Below are 22,109 nucleotides of genomic sequence, written 5' to 3' on the forward strand. Positions count from 1 at the left end.
GTAGATTTCCCTTCATGCATGTGAGGTTTTTCTGACTTATATGTCTTGGGCATATTTGTCCTCGCGCCTCTATCATGATAGATTTCTCTTCACATGGGTCGAGTTTTCTCGACTCATACATCTCAAGCATATTTGGCCTTACACCTTTGCCATAGTGATTTCTCTTTACACTGGTTGAATTTTCCCAACTCACATGTTTCAAGCGCATTTGGCCTTGCACCTTCATCGTAGCATATTCTCTTCAAGCGAGTCGAATTTTCTCGACTCCCACATGATGCAATTCACAAAGGCATTGATCAAGGTGGACTTGCTGGAGCCATTCGTCCTTAGCACCGTGAAGATATCCCCATCCCTCATCTTGCCAAAGATGAAATTCAACACCATTTAGATCCAGGAGATCGCCTCTAACATCCCAAGGCTGACGATGTGATAAATGGTGGGGCCATTCTTATTTAAGTGCAACAACTTCTAGTGCTTTTTCATGTTGTATAAGAAATCGATGAAGATGAGGACGAAGGGGATAGAGGCAAAAGGCCAAGTGGTAGTCGGCATCACCTCCAGGGGTGAAGTCATTAAGCTCGAGGACATGGTGCTCCGGGGAGGCATAGCCATCGCTCTCGATGGTGTTGCCATTGTGAGCATTGTCGACGCACTTGATGAGCTAATCGAGGGTGATGTACTTTCCCACATGATGCAATTCACAAAGGCATTGATCAAGGTGGACTTGCTGGAGCCATTCGTCCTTAGCACCGTGAAGATATCCCCGTCCCTCATCTTGCCAAAGATGAAATTCAACACCATTTAGATACAGGAGATCGCCTCTAACATCCCAAGGCTGACGATGTGGTCAATGGTGAGGCCATTCTTATTTAAGTGCAACAACTTCTAGTGCTTTTTCATGTTGTATAAGAAATCGATGAAGATGAGGACGAAGGGGATAGAGGCGAAAGGCCAAGTGGTAGTCGGCATCACCTCCAGGGGTGAAGTCATTAAGCTCGAGGACATGGTGCTCCGGGGAGGCATAGCCATCGCTCTCGATGGTGTTGCCATTGTGAGCATTGTCGACGCACTTGATGAGCTAATCGAGGGTGATGTACTTTCCATCATCTTGATTGATGTTAGCTTGGGGCTATGGTGGCCGAGTAGGCTATCATGGTCAATATCGTCTATCTCTACCATCGAGAAGGATCGTTGGTCAAACTAGAATATCCTATCCACAAACTAGACATGGTATTACTTTGTTATCCCCTTTTATCTTGTTAGGGTTTTTTGTTGGCTGCCAGTACTGATGACGGTTGAGTTGCTGATTGTGGTTGAGATAGTAGCCTCACTTATTAGGCTAGCTAGGGCAAGAGCGGAATAACAGTTTGCATCACTCCCATTAATGTTTGCACCTACTGGGTGAGGTATAGGAACACCTCAACGATGACAAGCAGGTGGCTCGGGGTTGCCTCCGGGGGCGAGAGGCCTGGGTTGTTGAGGAAACACCCGTGTCACAATAGTATTTAAGCCAAGGTGGATACATCCATATATAGAAATAGCCTCCTCGCTCGAGCGTTCATTGAGAAGGTTGGTAGGCAGACGTTCTTGCGACATCGGACCCTTCCTCTAGTATCAAAATATTAGGAGAAAATATTGTTGACGTCTTGATCAACCCGATGTGATCCTGACCCATATGTTCTAGACTATCCAAAGTATCTCCAAGGTGAAATTTTCGTGCTCCCCAAGTATCACCTACATGAAGATCGAGATAGAGAGATGTTTTCTAACTCAATCCCTTCGACCTAATACGGGAATTTATGGGTTCAAAATGAGTCTCTTACAATCGATTTAAGATATATTTTTATATCTTAGAGGATGAGAAAGGAATTTGTAAAAATAGTCTCTTACATTGGGTTTAAGATATCTTTTTAAGCCTTGAGAGGATAAAAAAAAGTTTATGAATTTTATGTCTTAGGAGGACACGAGATTGTGTTTACCTACTTTGAATTTTAAAACTCATAAATCAATTACCTTCGTTATCATAATGGATGAAAAAAAAACTTATAATTACGTTGTTTATGATAATGGATGAGAAAGAATACTGTTGTTTTCATTTTCAATCACATTAGTTAGGACGTGCTTCGAACCAGGAGGCGAAGAAACTTAATATAGCACTGAACGAGATCGGTTAACCCGCGTTACTGCAGGGAAGACCATGCATTTTTATGCTTAGCTGCATGTATTGCCAAGAACCGATAATTAAGATGGCTAAAAAAACGTCGAGATTAATGCAACGATTGCCAAAAAGAGCTCTTATCCACGTATTGTTCGTCTGGACGAAGTCAAGAAAGAAAACCGACGCGACGGTCTCTCATCTTTTACCTTTTTATCAGTTAGTTCGACCGTTATATAAGCACGCCCTCTCCTTCCTCTCGACGGCAGGCGGACAGATACTTGGGGAGCTCCGTCCCCAAAGTATCTTTCTTAGGTTTCCTCCTTTCACTCCGTCCACAATCCAAAGTAAATGCACACGCTTCTCTTGGATTAGCAAACAATACGAGGACCGTAAAGAGATGTCGAATAAGGCCGTCTTGGGTGCTCTCTCGGCGGTCCTCCTTGTGGCCGCCGTGATAGGGGCGGCGAGTGACGATTCCCCTGTCGCCTCCTCCAAGTCCGTGACGGCCATCTGCGCCTCCACTGACTACGCTGATGTGTGCGAACGGACCCTCAATGCTGCCATCAATGGCTCTGCCTCTCCCAAGGAGATCATACAAGCTTCCTTCATGGTTGCCATCAAAGAAATCGAAGCTGCCACCCACCTGTCCAACAACGTGAGTTTGAAAGCCACTGACTCGATGAACAAGGATGGGTTCGACATTTGTCGTCGACTCTTCGAGGATGCCACCGAGGAGCTACAAGCTGCCTTCTCGGAGACTCATGACCTTGACGGTTTGGCGAGAAGGACCGATGACATCAAGTGCTGGCTTTCAGCCGTCATCTCCTACCAGCAGACCTGCCTCGATAGCATCACTCAACCCGACCTACACTCGACCATGAAGGACGGCCTTGTCACGGCCTCTCAGGTCACCAGCAATGCCATTGCCATCGTCGATGGGCTCAGTTCATTATTCAAGAACTTCCAAGTCCCCATCAACGTGACCAATATCGCCAGCCGCCGGCTACTGTCTCAGGGGAGCGATGCCAAGGGTTATCCCACGTGGTTCTCGGCCCATGACAGGAAGCTCTTGGCTGCCAGTGCGAGAGGTGAGTTGAAGCCTAACATGGTGGTGGCTCAGGATGGGAGTGGAGACTATAAGACTATCAACGCTGCCCTCAATGCCATGCCCAAGAAGTATACAGGCCGCTATGTGATCTACGTCAAGGCCGGGATCTACAAGGAGAATGTCCTCGTCACCAAGGACAAGGTGAACGTGTTCATGTATGGTGATGGACCAAGGAAGACAGTCGTGACTGGCAGCAAGAACAACGTCGATGGCGTTCAAACCATGAATACTGCGACCTTCGGTCTGACCTTCTTTGCTTTCATAAATCCTATATTATGCTACGTTTCACATCTACTCACTTACCATCTGACATATCAGTTGTGACCTAAGTTAGATATAGCAAACATATTACTGCAATCAATCTATATAACACTTACTACACCAAACTAAATCTTGATAGTAGAGACAATGAAATATCGAGAGTGATGCAGAACATATGCATGTCTGACCTAAAGTTTTATGCAATTGGCATTTTCCAGCTGCCGAAGGGCAGGGCTTTATTGGCAAGTATATGGGGTTCAGCAACACCGCTGGACCAGAGAAGCACCAAGCCGTGGCGCTTCGTGTGAAAGGGGACATGTCAGCCTTCTTCAACTGTCGTATGGATGCGTTCCAGGACACTCTCTACGTGCAGGCCCATCGGCAGTTCTACCGCAACTGTGTGGTATCGGGGACTGTTGACTTCATCTTCGGTGACTCCTCCACCATTCTTCAAAACTGCCTCATCGTGGTGCGGCGCCCCATGGACAATCAACAGAACACGGTGACAGCACACGGACGAGAGGAGGAGAAGGAAGAGACAGCACTTGTGATCCAAAACTGCCGCATCGTCCCCGACAAGCGCTTGTTCCCTGACAGGTTGACGATCCCCAGCTACCTTGGTCGGCCTTGGAAGGCACGCTCGAGGACCATCATCATGGAATCCACCATCGGCGACTTGATCAAACCGGAGGGATGGTTGCCATGGGATGGCGACCAGTTTTTGAACACACTATATTATGCCGAGTATGGCAACCGTGGGCCCGGTGCCGGGACCAGCGGCAGGGTGAATTGGCCTGGGTTTCATGTCATCAACAGGCAGACGGCTCAAGCGTACACAGTGAATTCCCTAATCCAAGGTCAACGGTGGATCAAGTTTTCGGGCATACCCTATCTTGGTGGGTTTACAAATTGATGTCCTTCTTATCTACCTAATAAAAAAGTCGGAGATTGAGAGGTGGGATGTTCCTATGGGAGACTTCTTCCTTAATTTCATTATTATTGATTGATACTCCTTTAGTGGCATATGTTGTTGTGCTGGTGTTCTACTAAATTTTCTGACATCTTTATTTCTATATCCTCGTAACTTTCCTTCCTTCGTTTACGTGAAGTAGTGGTTGAATTACCTTTTGTGATATCGATCGATTGATATATTATGTTATATTAACACATGTCAGTTTGTTGTTACGTTACTTCGAGCAACGAAAATATGGATAATTCCTTTATTTCAGTTTATGAAAGAGATATAATAACCCGTTACGAGTGCATGTACTAATACAATGATTGACTCTATCAAAACAATAGGTTTAATGGAACCTTTTATTCGGTGATATTATCTAGTCTTATGTTATAAACCCCAATGCCGCCATGATGTAGACGAACATCCCCCTCATCCCTCAGCTTACACAACATACGACTCCTCCCCCATAACCGATCTAGTCGGCGTTCATCCCTACGTTTCACGATGCACCGACCTTTCCCATAGCCAGCGTTCATCCTTGCGTCTCACAACACATCCCCAGTCAGACAACTGCCTCAGCCTCCAAATGTCCAGCCGCCGACCGAGGAGTGGTCGGGAGACTTGAGGCTTACAGTGGAGTGCAGCACCCCTGCACTCAGGCGTGTTGCACCGACCTTCCCCGAGCCCGACACCTTGTCGTCCGATTCGACAAACGACTCGTTCATGGCCCAACTGTAATTTTATGTAATTTTTGTAAGTAACTATATTTTTGGTTTAACTTTTTTTTTTGGTCTACCATTAATCTTTTTTAAATTGGAGGAACAAAAATTTATTTCTTTCAACCAAGAGAAGAATGGCATAAGTAATTACTTTATACCTAGTTGGCTCAAATTAAACACGAATGGTTCATGTCTAGAATCTGATGGTGTTTGAGGTGGAGGTTTCGTTTTGCACGAATATGATGGATCATCATGCACCGATGCCTTCATGGAAAGTGTTAACATCAAAGTTGAATGGTGAGGTGTGGCCACAATGGAGTGTTACACCACCAGAGTCTCGAGGTGGTAGCAGATCAATCAACCAAACGCGTTATGAGATTATTGATAAGGATTTGAATGTTGATCTAGATTCTATTGTGATCCGTGTTGCTTGTGACAGTGTTTAAGATCCTAAAAGAAGATCAGGTGGGGAAAGCCTGTATCGAGTCTGTATCGATCTTTTTAACGTTCAAGTTAGACGGTTGTATCAAGTATCAACAAACAAACAAAAATGTAAAATAAAAAAAAAGAATAAGAAAGACTATTTATACCCAGGGTTTGTAATTAGCAATGGTAGAAATTATCTAAGGAACACAAGTACTAACTACTAATATGTCGTCAACTATGTTGTAAGACCACCTTGGTCAATACTGAATGTACGTCTCGCTTTGGATCTTAATTTCTTTTCTAAAAAAATATCGAATGCACTTGAAATATTTGCAAACTCGCTTTTTCTTTTCTTTGAGATCAAATGCACTCATAGCTCGGCAAGATCCATCGACCTACTGAATTGTCACATTTATTACTTTTGGATGAGCAGGGATCTCTTTTTATTAAAACAAATATACAACCTTTATGTAATATACTCTTTTTTGAACAAAAAAAGTCACTGTTGATGTATCAACAGTCTTATTTCATTTATCTCAATACCAAGGTCATGTCGATCTACAGCATCGACAGAAACCATTGAAGAGTTGGAACACAATGGCAGCTCCACTTAAGTTCTCTCTTAGTTGTAATCTAGAGAACACTCGTGTGTATCTTCTTTATCTTGCCAAAAGCCTTCGCCTGATAGACCATGATCATTGTGATCATTTCGATGAAACTGGCGCATCTCCATGTTCTCGTGCTGGACTCTACCACTTATTTCCAGGCATAAACCATTTGTCATTCTCTTTCTTCGTTTTCCTTTGGCTGGATCTTTTCTAGGGCCTGTTGAAACAAAGACTGGCTGCAGACTAACGGTTGGATTAGGCTTTATACGATTTGATTCTCTTTCTTCAGGTCTTAATATACTGTACTCTGTGTCTGAAGCTACTTCCTTATTCAAGATTACCTGAAAACAAAACAGAGATTAGTGCAGTAGAACAAAACGTAAGTGCTATGTTCACGACACAACTGCAGGATATCTATCTATCTCCGGCAAAGCTTAAATTTAAAGTCCACCCAAACACAGACAAAAAATACTTAACTGCCGCATCATATCATGTATCTACAGATACTGCATAATTACACATGAATTATAATTAAATAATATCTAGTCTGGCAAAAAAAGCCTTCATAAGCACAAATATGTCTATTGAAGCAAAGAAAAAACTTGCATCAGAAATGGATAGTATCAAAAAAAAAATGTAGTGCATTTTTCAATTAGTTCTCACAAGTTGATAGACTGATGAACTGCCCATCAAACTGGAACCAGAATACAGAACAAATGGACTTCTTAAGACTGCTTTCCTATGCATACTCTAAGCCATTTAACTAGTACCACTTTCACCTTCAACCTACATTAATAATGTTACGAGGAACATCCATATTAGAGGTTATTTATAGAACAATAAGAAATCAGAGGAACGAACTTATGAAGTAGGAATATGGATAATGGATATATATGCTAATATGACATCTTAAAAAAATAAGATACCAATATGAATAAGGCAATAAGAAAACATTTCAAAAATACAATATTGCATATGATATATATAATATAGTAAATAATATGACAACAAAAGGTATCATATATATGATACTTTTATACGATAACAAAAAAATTAGTAAATAATAACAAGTAATTAAGTAGCATTCGTAATTTATGAGCCATGAAAGAGAGTAATTTTAGTGACAGTACTCAAAAAATATAGAAAAGACAACAAGATCTAATAAAATATGAAGTGAGATTTTTAAGTTATCTTCATTAATTATATGATGATAATACAAAAGGCATATATGTTATATCTGATAATATATTTGTCTCTTCTATAGAAGTTCCAACATTCAAATATTACAAAATTCACTGAAACTTTTTTCAACAGTATCCATTATTCATTAAAAAAGCATTCTGCTCCTTTAATTACTTGTTTCACTAAATAAAGCTCAATTGACCAGACAATGGCTTGTTGTCATGATCAAAAATGGAAATTTTGATAAGTATCTTAGAAATATCCTAAAAGTGCCCTACATTATACAACCAACACTGATATTGCATGTACCTGAAGTATCCATTTTTGATAGGTATCAGCAAGCTGCATAGAGAAAATGTCATGTTTCTAGACCCTACATGTTTACAATCAAGTATAGTTTATAGCATTATGAAGACCAATTATTGGAGCAGTAGCAACAGTAAACATATACTTAAAAGGAGCAATACCACAAAATGATAGGACAAATAAACAATTTTCCATCACTTTAACTAGAAATTACAATTGCCAAACTACAAGTCACCAACCTTGCGGCCTAGCAAATCAAATGTGACAATAACTTTTCTCTTTCTTGCTTCAGCAGCTTCTTCAATTTCCTTTTGCTTTTTCTGTAAAAGCTGCTTCTCCTGAAGTACAGAAGCTTAATTGAGATCAATTCCATGCAACATTAAGGCATCTTCACAATAATGATAACAATATTACATAGAAATTTCAGCATTCAACAGCATGATATGGCTTCTTTACAGCTTCGTAAACAGGTAAACCCATAAAATCCAATTGTAAACAGCAAGAATGAACTTCAACTCGGCTGATGAATGATAAAATTTTGTTAAAGCATGTTGATTTGACCTTGTCCAACTTGTAATGACACGACTTGAGTGTTCACCTTCTTAATTGGTTGTTGATGCTTGTGAATTGATTGTTGCATTAGACCACACATGTTGTTCAAGAAAGAGTTGTAAGTCAGCTATCCTCAACCTCCAGATATGTTATTAGCAGATTGATACAGCTATGGAGGATCGAGAGAAGATATAGGTGGGTTATAATTGTACACTCTTTCTCAGTGAAGTTTGCTGAAATATAATTAGCCTGCCCGACTTCATAACCATAGTCAGCCTCTTTGAGCACCAATTTGTCTCTCTATTTGGGGTAAAATCCTCCAAGACTCACTAAAGCAGTAATGAATATACCTATTTCGATGTAGAAGAAGACCTACTCTCTTGCTATATGGCCTTGGCTTCTGTGGATAGGATGGGGATTCTCAAGTATTGTCCATCTGACTTGACACAATTATCGATCATCAAATTGCAACTAAACAAAATCCTACTATAATTAGGCATCATGATGAATACTATACATATAGTTCTTTAGTCCATTTTAGAGGTAGGAAACAACTATCAAACTCTATCAAATCACTGTAGGGGGCTGGTTTGCAGTTTGCACATAGACAAGGTAAACCTATAATGATTTGTCTACCAATTTAGTGCTGAACCCCTCAAAATTGATCTATAGGGCTCAGATAGGTTGATTTTGATATATAGCTACAACTCAGGACCAGAAGTATCTTTATACTAGCAAACATCGCTATGAGACGGGAGCTAATGTGAAAAGACTATATTAATGTCCACGTAGCTGATATTGAAGTCAGGCCTAGCTCTTGAAGTCGAGTCTACCATCAGGTTCAGTTCATTATCGAAGATAAAATTTTCAACACCAGTGTAATAGCTTTGGCCAAACCAATAGTGGCCAAAGTTGCCCAATCTAGGCCTCCAAATCATCCCACAAAAAAAACCGACGACTTGCGACCAAATAGAAAGGAATGTCAATGTCTACTTAGCACGTAACATTTGGAAGAACAAAATGTTAACAGTTAACAGGAATGCCCATATCCATTTCACTGATGTAAAAAAACCAGTCCAATGAGCAATAGCATCAACTTTCTGTTAACATAGAATGTTTGTGCCATTTTATTCTCATCAAAAGGAAATCAAAATGATAATTTCCTAATGTCTATTACTTAGGGTAACTTGAATATTTACTATCTAGATTTACAAACTGAGAATCTAATGCTTATGCTTACGATAACTTCCATATGAATCTCCAAACCACTCCTTGTATCCAATTTTAAGTCCATTTCAGTTGTTAAGCCTTTTATTAGTGATATATATTCAGTCATGATTACTCATTGGTGCTTCTACTAAGCCTTCTCTGACTAGCATTAAGCAAATAGAGAGATCATAAATGTTTGATGAAAAACCAACTAGGAAATGTTCCAGATCTGAGAAATTCTGTATGGCAGACTAGTACATCAGAATGCTTTTCTTTTCCAGTATAAATGATTCAAGAAAATGGTGAGCCAACGACTACTTGTTGATTATTTATCTTTGAACAGAGTTCCAAAACCAAAATCTTATTGTAATCAGGAAACAAAAGCAGTTTGAAGAAAAGCACAATTTTGAAGAAACTTGATGCAATCAAGACATGGAAAATTGATGGTTTAAAGAATAAGACCTCTGTGGAGAGCCAGCTATTTCCTTCGATCTCATAATAGTCACTCTGGTCATCAATAACTTTAGTCCTTGCTGTAGAGTTCCTATCATAATCTACAAGCCTTTTTGCATATGCTTCTGCTGCAGCTTCAGCTTCAGAAAGAGGAACTCCAGGGTCAGAAAGACCAGCATAAGTACTGCCTTCTCTCAACACAAGCACACCACAGAAACTGCAGGGACCCTCTCCTTCTTGTTCGCATATGATCTTGCCACAAGATAAACAGTTGCTCACGAGCTTGTGCCGTCGAGCTTGACAAGAACAGGGCTTTCCTTGCTGGAAAACAACAGACCCCTTTGCTGCCTCAGCAAGGGTGACAGTTTTTCCACCCTTTTTCTTTTTTGGAACACTTGAATTTCCTTTAGATGCACCTCTGGACCCATTTTCCGTTTGATTGCCATGAATCACTGTTGAATTTATGTCTTTAGACGGCCTTGATTGCTTTTTGGCTGCAACAACCATGCCTTCATCTGCCGGTGGCTTCGCATAGGCTTGAAACCCTGATGCTTTTATCTCTGCAACTTTGGCAGCAGAATCAACAAACCCCCTCTTTTTCATGTACTCTTGAATTATATCTTCCCCAGCTTCCAGGCCAATGATATTCTGCAGAATAAGGGCATTGCAAACCTTACTAGCAGAAGACTTTCTGATATATAAGGATCGAAGGTCATGATGACCATCCTAAGAGTCGCTTATTCGAGGATGGAAATCATTATTGCCGAAAAAGCAAAGCATATAGAGGGGGAGAAAGAAAGGGATACGAACGGTAAGGTAATCGGCGGCGTCTTGAGGCGGGGCGAGCTCGCAGAAGGACACGAGACCGCGGATGAGATCCCCGTCCAAATCTAAGCCAGTTTCAATCCTCCCGCAGAGTTCCACCAACGCCTCCTCCAACCATTCTCCCGATCCCATATTTCTGCCTCTGGATCCTGTTCCCTCCACCGTTTCCTAGCACCGTTTCCTAGGGCAACCCATTATAAAGGCCAACATCGTTGAGGGCTTACGCAAGGAAAGAAATTTCAGGTACCGGGACCCGTACCAGACTACGGGTCCGGTCACTCAGCTGGAGGAGGGGGAAGAAGAAGGAAAAAGGAGGTCGGAAGAAGAAAAAAGAGAGAAAGGGAGGAGGAGGAGGAGGCAATGAAGGAAGAGGAATACCGTAGGTGAGGCGGCGGCGGGCAACCGGCGGCCGCGGGCGACGGGCAAGGGCGCGGAGAGGGAGAACGCGCGACTGCGGTGGCGCCACAACTCAGAGTTAGGGCTCGCGACTCCTCCGATTGGTGGATTAACAAAGATGAAAAATCAATGGATCAACCAATCCGATTGCAGAATTGATAAAATAATAGCATACTTAATAAATATACATAATAAATTTATTAAAAAAAATTAATTTTACGTTGTTTTTTTTATTTATCCAAAAAAAAGTATCTTTTCACTTTTTACTATTATTTTAAATACCAAAAGACCCACAAACTTTTAAAAAAAATAAAATTCCTAAAATATCGATATGCAATCCTTAATTTAAAAGAGATTTGATCCAATATCTTACGATAAACTATTAAAATATTTCATAGTTAAATTAGTTAACACATTTTTATGATACTTTAATAATATTTAAGTTCATATAAATATTCAAATAATTTAGTGAATTAAGTATATTTTTTTAAAAAAATATCATACATCATGTCTACTTATCGAGTCTTTAATAACCATCGACATAGAGCATAGAGATAATTGCATAGCATTCATATAAGATTACCAAACACAACTCTTTGTAATAGGTTTGCTTGACCATCAAGCATTAGAGTCATTAACGATTTTTCTTTCACTAGAGTTTAAGCTTATAGCTACTGAACTTAATGATTAATCATATATGTTAAATTGCTATCTTTATATCTATACTGATATACTAGAGGTTGGGTTTCAATTATCCCTCCATCTTTTCTTTTTCTTTTTTTTATTAAGGACTTTCTTATCCGAAAAATCTCATCTATCAACCTAGCACCCAACTCATAATGTTACTTTACAAGTTTCATCGAGGAATATCTCGATATCAATATTATCCCGATATTGATATTATCATATACATATTACAATGTTTAATATCAATCTTTCACCTTTTGGCCTAACATGAGTGTAAGTTTTCAAGCTCTAATAAGGACTTAAATGGAGGGTTCTTTTGAATCTCTTGAAGCAACAAGGAGTCTTTTAGCTTAGTCTTTGTCCATACGATCCTTTCCCTCCGAGATTGATCGGAGCTAAAAAAGGATAATTAACCTAAATCACCCAAGTTTTGTCCAACTTGAATGTCATTGCTTAGATGAGCGAACATTAGCTCATTGAAACTAAGTTGTGTCCCATCTCTAAGGGTTGATAGTAAGACTTCAGTCTCTATTTTTTTACGTTATCTTTTTTATCAAACATGAAGCTCGATGTAGCATTCATTCAAATCACCAACAAGAGGAGCTTTGCATGACTCGTATGAGGAAGCACCTCAACCTCTTAATTGAGTCCTTCCTTGAGTTGGTTCAAAAAGATCTAGCGATTAAGATCATCAAAAGTATATGGTAATATACCACCTCAAGAAATAGGTTCAATAAGGGATGATATAAATTATGTAGGGTATACTATGATAAAGACTCCTCTTATGTTTAAATTGATATATATAAAGTAGACAGCATTCAAAGGATTCAAAAATTAAATATATTTTCTCTTGAGTAAAAGTATATATTAAAAAAAAACTTAAGCAAAGAATTAATTTATGGAAATAATTGTATAGTATCATCAAATATTACTATATTGATTTATTGATTATGTAAGATACTTAATAAGTCGAGACAACTAAGGACCCAAACAGGTATTGGGCGATAAAGTGAACCACTCTTCCATGCTCTTAAGAGGACATGGAAAGTGTTTCACGAAGCACCCAAATTCCATGTGTTGGGCCGATTACATGACGCGCTTTTCCTTATCCTCTCACGTAGTATTAGCTTCAATATACATCTTTTTCTTGATCTTGCAAAAATGAAACTATTAAATCCTTTCAAGAGTAGCCATCACTACGTACAGCTCTTCTTCTTGTATCTTTCTATCTCTCGCACTATCAACTTCTGGAGCGATGCTCGATAAACGAGGATTCCATGTTTCATATGCTTCCTAACTAGATGAGGATGGCAGCGTGTGGTTGAGATACAATTAGTGTCTTCTCTGGTTGGTAAGATGTGTTTTTGTCTCATTTGCCCCTTCATTTCATTAATGGGACAGGTCGTGATTAGTTGACGAGGTTCTTTCCTCTCACAACGATGATGGAAGTTAATATGAGATGTAGCTATTAACGTTTTTCTAGGAGGTGGAAGTATGTGGCTCGCCTAACATGCATGCGGTGGTTCGCGAGACGATAAATAGTCCTATATATTTTAATATCTTAAATATTAATTGATAATAATAATATTATTTTACTCCCATTTATTAAATATTTAGAGTTTGGAATCTATACTTTTAACCTATAAAATATTGATATAATAAAATAATAATTAGCTTAGCCACAATCCACTAAAATTAAATTCTTAATCTTCGAATATATATATATAGGAGACTCGACTACAAGGAATATAATAACGTATTAGGGACGCAAGGAGGAATAGATCATCCGCCATAGCGTCAATGCTTTCCTTTCGGGGCCCACCGCATGTCTCTTTTGTGTTACGAATGAGAAATTGACTTGAGTGGCGCAGCGTGGCCTGTGCTTGTTTAATTCGTTCGATCACATCGGACACTGAGGTAAAAGGTGCTTCGTGGATACTTCCATTCCTCTCTATCTCTAAATTGTGTCGGCTGGAAAGGATCTCTCTGTTGTGGGCTGCTGCCTTCGATCTTATCGAATCGCTTGTATGCCGAGGTTTGGCGTGTGTAACTCCTTTTGGTGGCTTAAAATGCCGTAGGGTGAAAACAATATATAAATACATGATTGTAGCCACTTGGCTATGCTTTTTATGCCAGGCTTCGAAAGGAACAACGCGATCGGTCTTCTATTTGACTTTTGCTTGACCATCTTAGATTATTATACGCTTCGTATTTCCACACGTCCACATCGTAGACCTCCTTTACCCGTCAACATAATAATGACGGGAAGAATAATTCGTGCGTAGCAGAGATACTTGTGAGACCTCACGGAGACATGCATCGTCGCCGCAGTCGTCTCTTCCAAAAGGAACGACGACGACGCCTTCTTTTTTACCACCCTTCTTCCTGCCGTAGAAAAGTGACTTAGCTTTGCTACTTCTTCTGTTTCTTATGATTATGCTACTTCGTACGTTAGGAGATCCATCAGCCTACGAGTGGTTAAGCCATCTTTGCTTTGTGATATGATAGAATATTTGCGAGTGTAGGACGACGGAGCAAACCTCTCACTGGAAGAGAGTCTAAAGGGGAAAAGGAGTGGCGAATGATGCGTGCGCAGATTGCAAGAAGCCAAAGGTTGGTGGCACGTCGCAGTAGTGGAGGATAGAAAGGGGCCTAAACTCATTCCATCACTGCCGACCCACAGCTTTGGACAAGCATCTGTCTGAGACAAGGAATGATGGTAATCGCTCGTCACTCGATGCACTAAATTACCGTGAGAATCGGGAATCATATCATACGGTAAACAAGCGATGGATCACCTAATATTTCCCATATTTTTTTACTTTTACCGAGCATAGGAGAAGAATCTTATCCTTAATCATCAGTCACAGGCTCACCACCGCACACCCGAGCACACCATGCCATCGCACTAATCTTCTATGCCATGGTGTAGTACTACCATTCTTTTCTTTCTTATATATTACTTCACTTGCCTGCCACCGAACCTTCCTTGTCTCCTCCATTGACATTTCTACTGCGTTCATCCCTCAATTTGCGTGTGGTTTTGAAGAAGATGTCGGGCAAGGACTGCGGCGACCACAGCAAGTGGTGCAAGCTCCGGAAGCGCTACTGGCGCATCTTAGGGTGCATCGTCGGCTTCATAATTCTGATCCTTCTCATCATCCTCATCATATGGCTGGTGCTCCGCCCCACCAAGCCCCGGTTCTACCTGCAGGGCGCGGTGGTGCTGCAGTTCAACTACACCGGCCCACCCAGCAACCTGCTCTCCACCGTCTTCCAGGTCACCATCGCCTCCCGCAACCCCAACGACCGCATCGGCATCTACTACGACCGCATCTTCGTCTACGCCGCCTACAAGAACCAGCAGATCAGCCTCGCCACCGCCCTGCCCCCGATGTACCAGGGCCACAACGACGTCGTCATCTGGTCGCCCTACCTCTTCGGCCCCAACGTCCCGGTGGCGCCCTACCTCTGCGACGCCCTCACCCAAGACAAGGCTTCCGGCTTCCTCATCCTCCACGTCAAGATCGACGGCCGCATAAGATGGAAGGTCGGCTCCTGGACCTCCGACCACTACCACCTCTTCGTCAGCTGCCCGGCCTTCCTCACCTTTCAAACCGGGAGGTCAGGATCCGACGCCACCGTCAGGTTCCAGCAGATGTCCGCCTGCAGCGTCGAAGTCTAAGGACGCCGAGCTCCAGTCTGTGTCTTTAGCAGGTTTTTTTCTTCTCTCTTTAGGCTTAATTAGCCGTAACGCACGCTGTTCCATGTTATGTAGCAGAAGGCCAGGCTGTGTGATAGACATATTAAGGGGAGGAGGATGATGATGGGAGAAATTAATAATGGTTTATAAATTCCACCAAGATCGATTGATGTATTTGCAAGCCAAATGTTGAATACTAAGCATCACATGTTTATATATATATACATCTGATGATTGGGATGACACTATCTAACCTTTTTTCTTTTGTGCATAACAATACAAATAACAGTGCTTTTTTTCTCGATTAGAACTAATAGAAAACTGTATTGATCAAGATGAATCACCAATTGGTGCTTTAAAGTAGGCGATGGGTGCATGAAGTTGGCACCACAAGGTAACCGATGGCCACTTTGTCCGACCCAATCAAACGCTTGACGCCATCGATGTTATGCTTAGTAATGCCGAGCCGGAGGAGGGTGGAAGAAGGACCCACGAACTCCCATAGTCTCCTCATACTGGTGGAGCATGTGGTAGTGGTTGGTATCTCGTTCTCACCCCAGCGTACTCTATTGATGGGTCGAAAGCGTGGCTTGGAAGGAAAGAGACAACATTTTGGAGACCCCAAACGAGCAACACAAGGAAAGAACACCGTATTCCACATGAAACAGGACTTCATGAACGAGAAATGCTGAGCTTGGCACCACCAAATAGAGCCTTCCTATGGTCCGATAGATGTTACTCATGCTCTAAATCTTGTTTGTGATGTCACGGCAGGTTCTAATGACAGCCGTATTGGAAATGAATACGTATATTTATCAGATATTAAAATGACTAGGAATAATAAAAAACAAAAACAAAAGTGGGGAACAACTAAATCACTATAGATATGGACCGAGTTAGAGTCTCACTTAGAAAGACAAGAATAGATTATGACGATTGAATAATAAGAAGAAGCTAGAAGGAAAGAAGGAATAAGGGGAAAAAGAAAAGAAACATGAGAAACTTATCACTCAAAATACTTAAAATTAACTGATATGTAAATTGTTGTTAGGATCTATTGATTAAGCTTAGCTAAATCATGGTTACATGGTTATATCTATCAAATTTTGGGCTCCAGCCCATGTAGAATATCGGGCCGAGCTCCAAACCTTTTTTGTAGTACAAGAGCATCAGTATTCAATTAAATCAACATTGTTATATGTTGCAGACAAGTTTGCTGCAAACTATTTCCTAAAATTAGTGGTCGTTTTCCTAATTCAAATAGCATGGTATTACGTTGAGTTATACGGTTGTACTAAAGCTTCACTTACCGGAGAAGCAAGACGTGTTGAGATGCCATACACAAATAATAAACGAGATTTCTATTTGCAATGTATTTTCTTTGTTATTTATAACCTAATTTTAAGAATTTTTAATATCTCTAAATATTCCCTCAACTTGTCACTTAATTTCAACAAACCCTTTCAACTTCATCCATAAACCTCTTTTTATCACTCTTCTGTTTCTTCCCCTTCGGAGGGGATGCAATTAGAGTTTGATGCTTTAAGAGACAATTGATCGACGGATGAAATGAGTTGTATAAAATAACAATTTTTGAGGGAGTATGAGAATTATTTTTTAGATGATCGTATGAAATACTATAATACAGATGACCAAGAAAATTAAGGACCTCCTACGTAATTCTTCCATCGATTCTCTATGATCTATCACTAGGAAAAGCTACCGTATTCTTCAGAGTTGTCATCACGCCATATCTAACAGATAAACATATATAGCCATAGGATGAAGGCATTAGGGGTTGTGCACAAGTATGAGTGCCGTCCTTCCTTGTATACAAAGCCTCACCGGAAACTGTTTGTCTCGGGATCGCTACCTTCTCTTATGCCCTCATCACAAGCTAGCAGGGCAACTTGTCCATGCTCTCTTTTTTCGAGCTCCATTATTAGCCACCCAGCAGCAGCTTTTGTTGCCAAGGGAGGCCCTCCTTGCCCACAACCTCCATCAAACAAATATCTCAGGACAGAGACACATCATTGCAAAAGCATCATTTCCCCAACATATATTATAGTCCTTCATGCCATGCATGCAGTTTCTACTCTCTATGACTAGTAGTAGTTGACCAGTCCACCTCCTCATCTTAAGAAACCTGGATTTAAAATGAAAAAGATCGTAAAAAGAAAGTAAAAAAGCTCACTGCCTTGCTTCCTACAACTGAAGCATGCATCATCGCCTTGGTTCCTCCAAATCATCACTTTGAAATGATGATATCGCCAAAAAACAGGGATATGATCTCTATCGGATAGACTAGCAATCATTGCAGATTGCAGAGCTCCCGGATCCGAGAATTCTCTTACTTCCATGCAGGCAATCTCACATGAAAGATTAACGAGGGTAAAGAAAAAGGAAAAGGCCGGATGGAGATTCTTACCGAAAGATAGTCCAATTAATGCAGGCTTCGTTTTACTAAAGACTGGAAAAGTTGATAGAGGTGGAGACTTTGTATGCTTATCTTTTGCAGATGCCAACAAGATGTTCTTTCCTTGAGCTAAAACGGAAGGTTTGGCAGCTTGACTTCTCGTGGACTGTCTGCATGCTTATCTTTTGAACCGGTTAGATCTACTGATGTTCTCAACATGGTATAACAGTTACAATATTCTTTGTCAGAATGCATTCCACGCTGTGTTTTTCGAGACACTACTGCCTTTGATTTTGATGCTGAAACTATTGTCCACTGTTTATCTTTAAAGAGCATATGAATGCTCCAACGTAGTAACATATTGTAATTAAAATAGCCGACGAGATGAGCTGAAATAAACTTTCCTTCATGCATGGCTTCTCCTTTAGTTTAGGAGGTACGAGTTTCAGAAGTAAGTAAAACAGTGAAGGAGAGGATCATTAGCTTTGGACAAAGTAATTGGTCTCATCATCAGTATGTTCCGATTCATATACACTCGATCGATCACACATCCAGTTATCGTTTATTACTTATCTGTCCGTTAAAGCCACCATGCATGGCTTTAGTGACGCCTTACTTTATCTCGGGGCAAAGCTCGAGGCCTTCGCCTTTCGTGTCGCCATGAATGCCACCAAGTATAAAAGCCTTGCGCTATAGCCAATGGAAGATTTTAAGCCCCTTAAACCCTAACAGGAGCCTTCTGGTACATGAAATATTGGAACCCCAAAAGGGCCAAAAAAAAGGGGTGAAACGACAACAATGTGGTCTCCTTCCAAATATTTTACGTGATCCAAGACGCATGCATCTTCTCTTTTTCCTCACATTGGCCCCGTCGTGAATCAATCCAACGGAACATGTCTCCTCAGTACGACAATTCATGAAGACTGACAGCTTAGAGGAGATAGATAATTAACAAAGAAGAAAGACGATGCTCACAGAACCAAGTACAGTTGCCTACCAACAAAAGCCTAGCGAAGCATCTAGCTATCCTTGTCGTAAACTAATCCAAAGAAGGCCTGCGCATTTTAGAGATGGTTTATATTCTTTCCGAGCTGGAAAGACCGACATGGTTGCCATTTTGCTGGATGTCACAAATAGATTACAGGACTGCAGTACGAACATTTTAATAGCCACTGAAGCAATTAAAAGGCGCACTGACATCGCTGATTCGAGTAATAATGAAAGATGAGATATTTTACCTGGGACAATTGAAGGATGGCTTCCGGACAAGGATTCATCTCCAACTTCTTCTTTATCCGAAAAAGATAACGATGCTTTCGGCTGAACACCAACAAGACAGAAAAGTAGCAGCTGCAGTGTGTTGGTGGCATTCGAATTCTCTTGATATAAGCTCACAAACGAAGCAGTGATAAACTTAGGTTGGCGCATTGCCAGTAGTAGGACATAAAGAATGAGAAGTTGATGCGGCCTCTCTGGTGGTGACATGTCGAGGAATTTGCTACACGGGATAGTTTAGTGTAGCGGACACCTAAATATGCTTGCTTTAATTGAATCATTTGATTTTATCTTGAGGCTCTTCTTTATGCTAGATAGGAACAAACACTGGGATACCCTAATGTACCCTGAAGGCTTCTCTAGCCTTTAGCTTCTGATGCTTTCCTGTGCCTCGTGCAAAGTTTGGCTATCGACCAGTTGGTTTGAGAAGCATCTTTGAACTTTTAGGTGGTCTTATGCTGAGGAAAATGATTCTGTAGCCTTGACGCAGCATACTGTTCTAATATTGTGTGTGAAAAACCTCATTTTGGCATCGAACTGTTACTAGCAGATATTAGGGTAAGGGTTGGAGGAGGAGGAGAGAGTTAAACATTACAAGTGAACTTTCGGAAAAAAAAATCTTCTTTTTTTTTTTTTGAAATTTTCTCAAAAAATATCCTCATTTCTAAAATTACTATATATATATATATATAATATGTGAAATATTCTTAATTTGATGGACTGGTCCATAAGGTAAACTAATCCACTGGCATTGTTCTTATATTATGGTATAATATTTTTAGCAATGTCAGAAAATACTATAACATAAATAATATGCAGTGTTTTTGTATAAACTTTGTAATAACACTGTGTTTAACAAAGGATAAAAGTAACAACACTATGTTATAATATATTCAGTGATATAAAAAAAAATACTATAACACAATACAAAAATATTGTAATATAATATTTTCATATTACGTTGTGATGTTTTTCTGATATTGTTAAAAATACTATAATGCATTGTATTATAGTTCACAAGCTTCGGTAGGACAAAATCGTGTGGGTATGCCCATCGTTCAAAGCGGACAATTGCTCACGAGCCTACGAGCCGCACCAATGACCGACCGACCAAATAGTCCATTATCATATTGGCGCTAGAAGGAGGGCCCGATGCCTGCACCTCGGCTATGAGCCCTTAGCTCTACTACGGGAGGGAGCACTGATAAGATCATTTAGTTTCATATTGGTTGATGAGTATAGGAATCAGGACTTATAAGTCTGTCAGGTCTCCCTTACCCTCAGAGGTGCCTTTTGGAGCTCACATATTCCAGAAGAATAAAATTGTGTGGGAACACTCATCGTTAAAAACGGATAATTCCTCACGAGCCTGCAGGTCGTATCAATGATCGACTGATCAAATGATCCGACTAATGTAATAGTCAAATCATCCGACTAATTATTCTATATATTTCATGTTGCAACATTGATTATGAATATGAATCCACCACTCGTGTAACCAATTAGTCGATTCGGCTTTTGTCGATGCGTTTGGATGACGACTGCACCACAGCGGGCAAGTCTGTGGCCATAAAGCTGTTACGATCACCTCCTTGGATATGTCTTGTTATGCCCCAGACAACGAGGCTAGCGAATTTGATGCTTTGGAGGTACATAAAGAAGCGTTGTTTATGTTACGACCAAGCTTTGCATCTTGTGGAGAATGAACCCTATCTCTGTACTACTTTTCTCTCGTGAAATCATGATATATATATGTATGTATATATATTTCTAACCCCCAAAGTTTCTTGCATTTCACTTCAAAAATAACGCATGCAATCTTGGTTCGTTTCTTAACTTAATTATTCTCTTTTCTTACCTTTTCTCCAAGTAAATCCGCGGCCCACTCACAAACACATATAAAGTTCTTTTGCTTTATTTATTGGCACAATATGCACCACGATGAAAGAGAACAAAAGTGGCCTCAAACTTCACCCTTTTCGAGAACGAAGACGAGGGAGAATTATGTTAACATTTGGGACTTCAATATAAAAAAAAGAAAAGAAAAGAACAGACAGGATAAGCATGCGAAAGGGGAGGCCACATATGACATGTCCACTAATTTTAAAGCACTGATCTTTTGGAAAGCCAACACTGACCAAACAATTCTCTTCTTCCCACTTGGTTTTAGACGTAGCCTCCTCGTCCGGTGCTCTACGAGAACGGAGACTGTTGAGCCTCGTCAACAGGAGTCTATTGATACGTCGAGTTCTAATTAGATTAGCTACACACTTTATATATATATATATATATATATATATATTTCCCATCAAATGATTGGCGACATAAAAAAGAACTGTATTCCATGCAATCCACTTAATCATCCACTTGCATTCAGGGAGAGTGCGCATGAGAGAGAGAGAGAGAGAGAGAGAGAGGAGCGTAGATTATTATCTTTTTAGGATTCTTAAAGCACCAACTTTAAGGTCTAAATAAGACTAGATGCTTAACTTTAATCTATTCCATGCCCCCAGCTGCTTTCTGGGGATGAGAATGTTGGGTTATTGAATCTAAAGCAGAGAAAAGAAAGGGATTCCTTTCCAAATCGAATCACCAAAACATCAAAAGTAGTGCCCTTTTCATATTTTCCAAGGAAGATCGTACTTTTGCCTTCGAAAGCGACTCTTCTTTGCGTAACCCTCAAGTGGAGTCCTCTTGTGCATCCGTTCCACTATCTTTCGTTTTCGGTGATGCGCGTACACAATCCTGCAATCGATTCCGATCACCGTTCAAATCTAAGTCGAACCATAATCGAATTGATTAAGAACTAAAATCGAATCGGATTGATGGTTCAATGGTTCCAATCGATTTAGAAAAGATTATGACGA

General features: G+C 40.5%; 3 protein-coding genes across 5 annotated transcripts; 2 read left to right on the top strand and 1 right to left on the bottom strand.

The window, feature by feature from the left end:
- Positions 1 to 2,399: 2,399 nt before the first annotated feature.
- LOC135613746 (pectinesterase-like) lies at positions 2,400 to 4,550 on the top strand. The gene is made up of 2 exons (XM_065110785.1): positions 2,400 to 3,507; positions 3,746 to 4,550. The coding sequence occupies exons 1-2, from the start codon at positions 2,556 to 2,558 to the stop codon at positions 4,438 to 4,440; spliced, it is 1,647 nt and encodes a 548-aa protein (XP_064966857.1). The 5' UTR covers positions 2,400 to 2,555; the 3' UTR covers positions 4,441 to 4,550.
- Positions 4,551 to 6,026: 1,476 nt separating this feature from the next.
- LOC135615924 (RQC trigger complex subunit RQT4 homolog) lies at positions 6,027 to 11,283 on the bottom strand. 3 transcript variants are annotated; one of them, XM_065115014.1, is made up of 5 exons: positions 11,144 to 11,283; positions 10,751 to 10,946; positions 9,950 to 10,588; positions 7,966 to 8,064; positions 6,027 to 6,579 (listed from the first exon to the last, which is right to left on the bottom strand). In XM_065115014.1, exons 2-5 carry the CDS (start codon positions 10,895 to 10,897, stop codon positions 6,253 to 6,255), a joined length of 1,212 nt encoding a protein of 403 aa, XP_064971086.1. In that variant the 5' UTR covers positions 10,898 to 10,946; positions 11,144 to 11,283; the 3' UTR covers positions 6,027 to 6,252. The 3 variants fall into 3 exon arrangements, with proteins under 3 accessions (XP_064971086.1, XP_064971088.1, XP_064971087.1); XM_065115016.1 differs by having other exon boundaries at positions 10,751 to 11,048; positions 11,144 to 11,271; XM_065115015.1 differs by having other exon boundaries at positions 10,751 to 10,933; positions 11,144 to 11,262.
- Positions 11,284 to 14,807: 3,524 nt separating this feature from the next.
- LOC103990040 (NDR1/HIN1-like protein 1) lies at positions 14,808 to 15,771 on the top strand. Its single transcript, XM_009409062.3, has one exon. The coding sequence runs from the start codon at positions 14,901 to 14,903 to the stop codon at positions 15,531 to 15,533; it is 633 nt and encodes a 210-aa protein (XP_009407337.2). The 5' UTR covers positions 14,808 to 14,900; the 3' UTR covers positions 15,534 to 15,771.
- The last annotated feature ends 6,338 nt before the right edge of the window (positions 15,772 to 22,109 follow it).

This window comes from Musa acuminata, chromosome BXJ2-6, assembly GCF_036884655.1.
Source record: "Musa acuminata AAA Group cultivar baxijiao chromosome BXJ2-6, Cavendish_Baxijiao_AAA, whole genome shotgun sequence".
In the NCBI taxonomy this organism is placed as follows: Eukaryota; Viridiplantae; Streptophyta; class Magnoliopsida; order Zingiberales; family Musaceae; genus Musa; species Musa acuminata.